The following is an 8949-nucleotide window of genomic DNA, read 5'->3' on the forward strand; positions in this document are numbered from 1 at the left end:
CATATTCCTGCTGATAACTCCCAGGAACGCCGCAGCCCTCCCTTGCGAACGCTTTTGGGGAGGCAGGCTGCAGGAGCAGGGCTTGCCTGGCAAGCTGGATCCAGCCAGTGTCTCCCATCCCCGTGGATCTACCCTGATCCATGGGGTTGGGGGTGGAGGGGCTGGGTGAGTCCCCCAGCAGCATTTCAGACCTTGGTGGCCCTTGTGCTGATGCTGAACCCACCGACTCCCCATCCATCATATCCCAAAGCTCTGGAGAAGCTGGGGAGGGTCCCGGCGAGGTTCCCCAGGACCCACCTGCCTCCTCCTTCTCCCCTTCCCAGCCCTCCCCGGCTCCTCGGTGGCTGCCAAGCCCTGCGAGGGCAGGGTGCCTCCTGATGGGAACAGCGTTAAGAGCGGCTGCCTTGCGCGCCAAGCAGCCTCACACCCCAAAAACACCCCCTCACCCCGGCTGCCGCCCCTCGCCGAGCCCGCGGATCCCTGGAGCCGCCTGGGAGCAGCCGCGGGGACGCTGCCGGCCCCCTGCCCCGGGTGGGTCTTGCGCTCCCGTCCGCGGGCCACCATCCGGCGGCGCCGGCCGTGCCAGGCTGTGCGTGCAAGGACAGGCGGCAGCGGGAGGGTGACGGTGCCCGCGCACGAGGGACACGGACCTGCGGGGGACACGGAGGGTGCGGGCATCCCGGAGCGCGTCCCCGCACACGGATGCGGCTCCGTGCGTGCAAGGCGCGTGTGCAGCCTGTCCGTGCGCAGGGACAGCGGGCGGGCGCTCGCACCGGCGCCGGAGGGACGTGGGGACACTGGCACAAGCACACAGCGTGCCCACGCGCGTCCTACGAGGTGCCTCGGTGCCAGAGACATCCCCGGCCGGGGTTTAGGGACACCCTGACGCGTGTCCCGAGCCGTGGGGCACGTTTGTGACATCTGTGGTCAGCCCTGAAGCGTGGGGCACGGGTCAGTGTGGCCTTGGGCTGCGAGGGGGCGTTTCAGGTGGCACGACTGGCACCTCCTCGCTTTGCACTTCCCTCTATCCCACTCGCGGCTGGTAAGGGCTGGGATGACTGTGTCCTGTCGAGGGGACACAAATGACAGGGGCACTGCTGTCCTCTTGCGGGTCATGCCGCATCCTGTGGCAGAGGGCACCCCTCTTAACCCCGACGATGTCCCCGGGGCTGGGGACCCCTCACAGCCTCCTCAGCACCCAGCCAGCCGGGGGGGAAACTGATCCTGAGCTGCTCCGGCGCCGCCTTGACCCCGGGCCAGGCTCCTGGACGTGAGGCCACCGCCCTGGTCCTTTAAAAACCATTTCCCCCCCCCACACCCATAGCGTGACTGCGAGTGACCGGGGCGGCCCTCCCGGGTCTGGCCGGAGCCCCTTCGCACGCGATGTCCCTAATGTCACCTCTGAGACCCCCCGGCGGGGCGGGACCCCCTGGCCTATCTCCCGCCTCGCGGCAGCTGGGCTGGGAGCAACGATGCGGACGGAGGGGGGCAGGATTTGGGAGCGAGCTGGTTCCCCTTGTCCTCCTTGAAGGGCAGGACCTGGCCTGTCACCCCCGTGGGAACCGAGGTTGGGGGGCTGCAAACTCTGCCTGAGCCCCCATTTGGACACCGAGCATCACGCCCCCGACGTGCCCCCCGTCCCTTCGGCTGCACCCTCTGCCCCATCCCAGCCCCACCTCGCCCCTCGGGTCGCCCTGTCCCCAGGGAACAGAGGTGACAGAGGGCACGGCGGCTTCTCACGCGAACCTGGACAATCTTTAACCGGGCCGGGGCAGCCAGGACCGTGACCCCCGGGGCTGCCCCGCCGCTCACGTCCCCACGGGGACCCTATGGAGTCTGTGGGGTGGTCCCGCAGCGTGAGGTGGGGGGACACGCTCGGAGCCGGTGGCCCCCGCTCTGCTTTACCGGGCGCACCGGCGGCGGGATGGCCAAAGCCCCCGCGGAGCTGTGCGATGGCTTCGGCCCCGCGGCGGCTGGTCCACGCTCATCCCCGCGTGTACGCGGAGCCCCGCGGGGGCTGCATGCCCCGGTCCCCCCCTCCTGCCCGGCACCGCGCGCCCCGGGACGCTTTTCCCACGCTCCCGCTGTCCCCACGGCTCCGGACACCGCGGATGTCCTGCGGGCACGGGGCGAGGGGGCGCGGCTGGGGGTGTATGGAACCCTCTGTGGCTGGGGGGGAGCAGGGCAGCGGGGCACCCCCCGGGGGGGTCCTGGGGAGCAGCGGGGCGCGGGACCGGCGCCTTTAAGATCCTGCCGGTAGCGTGACTGGAGTGACCGGGGCGGTGCGGGTTTGCCCAAACATCCCGCCCGCTTCGCACGCGATGCCCGCCCCGGGCTGGAACCCACGGGCGGCACCGATACCACCCCCCCACCCCCGCACCCCACGCCACGACCTCTCGGGACCCCCCCTCCCTAAGCCTCGCCGCGCCCGCCTCGCAGCCTCCCCTCGGGGGATGTGCGGGGAGCGGGGGTCCCGCAGCCCACGCGTGGGGTGGGGGAGCCCCGGGGAAGGGGGGGACCGGGTCTGGGGGGGGGGGTCCGGGGTGTTCTTGGGGAGTCGTGGGTCACGTGACGGGAGGCGGCCGGGCCAATCAGCGCGCGGGCGATGCATATAAAGCAGGAGCCGCGGGGAGCGGGCACCTGCCGCGGGATCGGGCCCCTCCCGCCGCTCCGAGCCGAGCCGAGCCGAGCCGAGGTGAGAGTACCGGACGCGGACAGGGGCCGGGGGGCACTTCCAGCTCCCCCAGGGCACCGCCGAGGGCCCCACCGCCTTTCCGAGCAGCAGCAGCATCCTTCCCCCACCTGTTGGAAGGTGGCTTCTGGGGGGTGCCGGGGATAATTCTCCCCTCATGGGTCTTCCCGCCGCTGAGCGCTGGGAAAGGGTCCCAGCTGGGCTGCAGCCACTGCGGTGCAATGGTCCCAACAGCCCCCCAGAATCCTCCCCCCAGGGGTGTCCTGTGGGGGGCTGTGGCACCCCGCCAGACCCAAGGGGATGTGGGATTTGGCAGCCAACCTCCTCCCACCCCTGCTCGGGGTTTTCTGAAGGATTTAGTGCTGTGAGGAGCTGGGAGTTGGACCCGCTGATCCTTATGAGTCCCTTCCAACTTGAGGGACTCTATGATCCCCTGGTTCCTGACAGAGCTGGGAGCGGGGAGCACCCATCCCTCTGGCCCCCCCGCTGCAGCCGGGGTTATTTCTCACAGCCATCGATCTTTGGGACGATTCCTGGCACTGCTGTTGTTCAGCTTGCTGGCGAGTGGTGGCTCGGTGTCTCGAATCAGGATCAGCTCTCCTCTAGTCATGCACTCCGGAAAAGACTTTGAGGAGAAAAGAGAGGTCCTGGGGTTAAGAGATCACCTTTGCTTCCCTGGCACGCATAGAAAAAGTTGGGGGACCTATTCCTCCAGTCCTGGCTAGCAAAAAGCCTGCTTTTTAGCTCAAGGAGTTTTCCAAAGTGCAGAAAAGTGTGGCAAGTGTGGATCAGAAGTGAAGCCCAGCTCTGCTGCTGTCCTGTCCTGCGCTGTCGCTGCTCCAAGTGTCTCAGCCCAGAGACCTGCCCCAGTTCCTAATGCCTCTTTGGTTTATTCCTGAGGGCTCTGCGTGCCAGTCTAACGATCTGCTGCGGGGAAAGGGGGTGTCACTAAGCCTCTGGGGGGCTGATGAGCCCCTTAGGGGATGGGTGGGTGTATTTGGAGTCTCTTCAGGTCTCCAGCTGTGCCCCTGGAAAGCCCCGGTGCTGCAGGGGCAGCTCCAGCCGCTGAGCTGCTCAAGGGCTGTCGCTGCCCGTGCCGCTGTCAGGAACACGCAGAGCACGCAGCCCCTCGCTGATGCGGGCCCTTCCCCTCGCTCTGCTTGCCTCCTTTAGGGCGGCTCCCTAAAGCACCGGCGGCGATGCTGAAGGCTGCGATGTCGCTGGCGGCGGGGAGCCACGGTGCGGTGTCGGCCAGCGAGGTGCTGCTGGTGGCTGCCGCGTTCTGCCTGGTGTTCCTGCTGCTCCAGCGGCTGCAGCAGCAGCAGCCCGTGCCCAAGGGGCTGCAGAGGCCGCCGGGCCCCCGAGGGTATCCCATGGTGGGGAACGTGCTGGAGCTGCGCAAGGACACGCACCTGGCGCTGACGCGGCTGAGCCGGCAGTACGGGGACGTGATGGAGGTGCGGATCGGCACGCGGCCCGTGCTGGTGCTCAGCGGGCTGGACACCATCAGGCAAGCCCTGGTCAAGCAAGGAGAGGACTTCATGGGCCGCCCGGACCTGCCCAGTTTCCACTACATCTCCAACGGGCAAAGCCTGACGTTCAGCCCCGACTCCGGGGAGGTGTGGAAAGCGCGCAGGAAGCTGGCCCAGAGCGCCCTGAAGAGCTTCTCCATCGCCCCCAGCCCCACCTCGTCCTCCACCTGCCTGCTGGAGGAGCACGTGTCCAAGGAGGCCGAGTACCTGGTCACCAAATTCCTGCAGCTGATGGAGGAGGAGAAGAGGTTCGACCTGAACCAGTACCTGGTGGTGTCGGTGGCCAATGTCATCTGTGCCATGTGCTTCGGCAAGCGCTACGAGCATGACGACCAGGAGCTGCTCAGCGTGGTGCACCTCAGCAATGAATTTGGGGAGGTGGCTGGGGGCGGCCACCCCGCCGACTTCATCCCCCTGCTCCGGTACCTCCCCAGCCGCACCATGGAGCTCTTCAAGGACATCAATAGGCGCTTCAACACCTTTGTGCAGAAAATTGTGCAGGAGCATTACACCAGCTTTGATAAGGTAAGGGCTTGGGTGCTCTGGGATGTGGGTGGAGATGTTTGCAAGTCCCCCTGCCTGGCCCGGTAAAGGCCCTTGGAGCGCTCCGAGCTGCGGTTATTCCCCCGAGCCAGCACTACCTAGGGCAGGTTTCCCCGTCCCTGTGTGTCCGTGGTGTCCCTGAGCTGCTGGCTCTTCCCCAGGAGCACATCCGGGACATCACAGACTCGCTGATCGGGCACTGCCAGGAGAAGAGCGTCGGGGAGGATGCCCACGTCCAGCTCTCCAACGAGAAGATCATCCACATCGTCAACGACCTCTTTGGGGCAGGTGGGAATGGTTCTGAGGGCACAGCTGGAGGCTGGGAGGGGACACGGAGCTGCTGGCATTGGCCACGTTTGGGTGTGTGGAGCTGCTGTTGGGCACCCTCCTGAGAAGTGACCGGAGCTTTCTGGTGGCAGCTGATGGGGGAACAAACATCTGGGGTGGTGGAATCTGAAACACCCCCTCACCTGTCCTCTTGTGGTAAATAAATGCCTTGTCCATGCCCGTCCAGGCTTTGACACTGTGGCCACGGCCCTGTCCTGGAGCCTCATGTACGTTGCCTTGTACCCCGACATCCAGAAGAGGATCCAGGAAGAGCTCGGTGAGCCCATGAACCACCTTCCTACAGGGCCAAACCTCTCTGGTCAGCCCTGATCCTGACCCTCTTCCCACTCTCCACCTCCCCCAGACCAGACCATCGGGCGGGAGAGGCGGCCGCGGCTGTCGGACCGGGGCACGCTGCCCTACACAGAAGCCTTTATCCTGGAGATGTTCAGGCATTCCTCCTTCGTGCCCTTCACCATCCCACACAGGTACGGGCTGGAGCAGCTGACACCTTATTTGGGGGTTTTTTTTGGAGTGGTTTTCTGGGAGGTGCCATTTTGGCAGGGAATTGATCCCTGTGAGGGGGAAATATTCCAGCTTGTTGCCCTTTTGTTTTGAGGGTGGTTTCACCCCAAAAATCTTTGCTGGCAGAATGCCCCTGGGTTTGTATTTCTTCCTGCCTGGGCAGAAACCACATCACAACTCCTCTGGAATGAGCTGTGAAATGAAACTGGAATTTTTCTGCTGGAGGAAAGTGTAACCAAGACTATTTAATCTCCCGAATATAATCTGGGGTATTTCCTAGCCAGTCCTAAGGGCACAAATAGGGCTTGGAAGATGAAACCCTGGCAGGACTCGCCAGGCTTCGACTCGTCACAGAGCTGTGGTCTCCTCTAATGTCCCTTTCCTCCCGTGTCTCCTTCAGCACGACAAAAGCCACGGTGCTGAACGGCTACTACATCCCCAAGGACACCTGCGTGTTCATCAACCAGTGGCAAGTGAACCACGATGAGTGAGTATTCCAACCCCCCCTGCTCATCTGGGCTGCCCTGGGTTCTCTTGGCACTCAGATGACGCTGATCCTTGTGCCAAAAAATGACTGGATCACGTAGGAAAAGGCAGGTTGGACCAAAAACAGTGTGGGTTTGAGGCTGAGCTCAGCCTTGGCTCTCCTGGGCATGGAGCTGGTCCAGCTTGACTTGGCCCCCGGTTCAGCAGCTCCCCAACAGCAGGGCTTACCCACTTTTTGTGGAAGCTCAGGCTGCTGGATAGTCAGGGATCAGTCGATCCTGCTGCCAAGCAGGTCCTGTGATCCGAGCTGGCAGCTCTGGATGTGCTCAATGGGAATTGCTTGGTTCCCTTTTGAAGGGAGAAAAATGTTGTGACATGACCCTGTTCCACTCGATGGGCTCGTGTTGTCACGAGCTTTGGGAATGACGGGGAGGGGCTGGAAAGCAGAGCCCCATCCTGCCCCTCCACTGCTCCCCAGCAGGGACATTCCAGGGGGAAGGAAGTTAAGGCTTGGTCCAGGAGGTGATTCCCAGATGGGGTATTTGGATCAAAGCTCAAGATATTCATATCCAAATACCCCAAGAGGCTGGAAATCTTCCAATATTCCTTCTGCTCCTGCAGGAGCATGGAGTGGGAATGCTGTCCTTGGGGCAGAGAGGATTCCACACATCCAAGCAGAAATTCCCAGCTCAGACACTGTTAAATCCCGCCTGGCACCTCCCAGCAGCCCATCTGGGACAGGTTGGGCAGTTCTGCCGAGAGGATTCAAAAAGGGAAAACCCTCTGGTCTCGGTTTCTCCTCTCTGAAGGGCTGCTGGCTGACCCCTGTGCTGAAGCTGCAGCTTCTCTGGCTGTTGTACACGGAATTAAATCCACCTCCGGTGCCTGCCTAGGCAAACACAGCCCGAGCCTGAAACAGGGTTTCAATAGGCTGAGCTGATGGAGTCTGACACGGAGTTGGCGTTTCAGATCAGGGAGGGAGCTTGACAAGGGCTGTTTGGGATGGTGGAGTGGGGCAGCGCTGCATGGCTTCTCCCTGCAAGGACAGGCTTTGTCACCGACCCCATCGCAGGGGGTCAGAACTGTCACACTGCCCGAGGGCTGGAGCCCCTCTGCTCTGGAGCCAGGACCTGGGGAGGCTTCAGAGCCCCTTCCAGGGCCTAAAGGGGCTCCAAGAGAGCTGGAGAGGGACTGGGGACAATAAGTACCGGCACAAGGAGGAATGGCTTCCCACTGCAGAAGGCACGGTTAGATGGGATATTGGGAAGGAATTGCTCCCTGTGAGGGTGGGGAGGCCCTGGCACAGGGTGCCCAGAGCAGCTGTGGCTACCCCTGGATCCCTGGAAGCGTGTGGAAGTGGAAGGTGTCCCTGCCCATGGCAGGGGGTGGGACTGGACAAGCTTTTATGTCCCCAAACCATTCTGCGATCCTGTGACCAAACAGCTCCCTCAGGAGTGTCTCCTCTCTGCCCCAGGACCCTCTGGAAGGACCCCTCAGCCTTCAACCCCGAGCGGTTCCTGAACCCTGCGGGGACAGAGCTGAGCCGGACAGAGAGCGAGAAGGTGCTGTCCTTCGGCCTGGGCAAGAGGCGCTGCATCGGGGAGGCCATCGGCCGCTGGGAGATCTTCCTCTTCCTCACCACGCTGCTGCAGCAGCTGCACTTCAGCCTGCGGCCCGGCGAGCAGGTGGACGTCACCCCCCAGTACGGACTGACCATGAAGTACAAGAAGTGCGAGTCCTTCCAGATCAAGCAGCGTTTTCCCATGAAAAGCTCTCCGTAAGCTGCTGAGGAAGCGATCCTGGCAGAGGGGATCGCCCTGGCAGCCGGACACTCGGCCTTGCTTTTGCTGAGGCACAGCCCCACCTCGTGTGGCTTCACTGGAGGCTCGTTCCTCTCCTGGGACTGGGAGCTGGGAGGGATAAAGTCGGCTTTGTGGGGCTCTTCCTGTCCCTGAAGCCAGCTCCATCACCCCTTCCCACGTGGATGCTCACCAGAGGTCTCTTGGAGAGATCCAGGGGATGTTGGAAGGTGGGATGTGGTGGGATGTCCTCCATCCGCCACGGGCAACCCCCTCCATCCAACCATAAATAAAGCTGCAGGTTCCTCCTGCCTGCCCAGCCTTATCCCACAGGCTCAGAGCCTCTTTTCCAAAGCCTCCAGCTCCTCGTGCCAAGGGGAACAGATGCTTCCCGCTGCCTTCGGAAGGGCTCTTGAGGCTGCACCAGCGCCCACCTCGAGGGGACCCGTGCTGGGTGCACCCACACACCCCAACTCCTTGAATGCAAACTCATGGAATGAACTCCTGGGTGCTCCTACCAATAAAAAAAGCCCCAAAATTCCACCAGCAGTGCCACGCACAAACTGAGACCTTAAATCCATCCCTACCATGAAGCCTCCTGGAAAATATCAAAGGACTGGGAAAAGGGGGCAGGGGACAGCAGGGCACTCCTGGCTTTCAGACTAACCGCGTATTTGCTGCCTTTTTTAATATCAGGGTTTGTTTTATTTTACCTTATCAAGCAATAGATTTCTATACCCAGACCGGTTAAGGGAACAAGGGTTTGAGGACTGCAGGAGGTGCCTTATGCTGCATTCAGCTTTAGCCAGTGGGAAGGTGAATGGAGCAGCAATTCCTGCCTGTTTGTGCCTGTGTGGAATGCAGCCGTGTGCTGGGATGGAAACCACACAATATTTCTAACCCAATAAATACTTACATGAAAATTTCTTAAGTCTCTTTCTGGTCTTATTACACTGGGAAATGATTTTTTGGGGGGGGGGGGGGGGAGGTGGTAAAAACACCCTACGCCTCTCTATCATCCTTAAAAATCTGCCTTGGTGTGTTG

The 8949-nt window shown here is 62.3% G+C and overlaps 1 protein-coding gene across 1 annotated transcript; it reads left to right on the forward strand.

Annotated features, from left to right (window-relative positions):
* Positions 1 to 2672: 2672 nt before the first annotated feature.
* On the forward strand, positions 2673 to 8830 carry LOC125332934 (cytochrome P450 1A4-like). The gene is made up of 7 exons (XM_048318335.1): positions 2673 to 2695; positions 3866 to 4749; positions 4929 to 5055; positions 5282 to 5371; positions 5459 to 5582; positions 6020 to 6106; positions 7580 to 8830. The coding sequence occupies exons 2-7, from the start codon at positions 3892 to 3894 to the stop codon at positions 7884 to 7886; spliced, it is 1593 nt and encodes a 530-aa protein (XP_048174292.1). The 5' UTR covers positions 2673 to 2695; positions 3866 to 3891; the 3' UTR covers positions 7887 to 8830.
* Positions 8831 to 8949: the final 119 nt, after the last annotated feature.

Source organism: Corvus hawaiiensis, chromosome 13 (genome assembly GCF_020740725.1).
Source record: "Corvus hawaiiensis isolate bCorHaw1 chromosome 13, bCorHaw1.pri.cur, whole genome shotgun sequence".
In the NCBI taxonomy this organism is placed as follows: Eukaryota; Metazoa; Chordata; class Aves; order Passeriformes; family Corvidae; genus Corvus; species Corvus hawaiiensis.

Coding starts and splice junctions, on each gene's coding strand:
- LOC125332934 (XM_048318335.1), top strand. CDS start 3,892: ATGCTGAAGGCTGCGATGTCGCTGGCGGCGGGGAGCCACGGTGCGGTG. Junction 5,372..5,458: donor GAGGATCCAGGAAGAGCTCG/GTGAGCCCATGA, acceptor CACCTCCCCCAG/ACCAGACCATCGGGCGGGAG. Junction 5,583..6,019: donor CCCTTCACCATCCCACACAG/GTACGGGCTGGA, acceptor TGTCTCCTTCAG/CACGACAAAAGCCACGGTGC.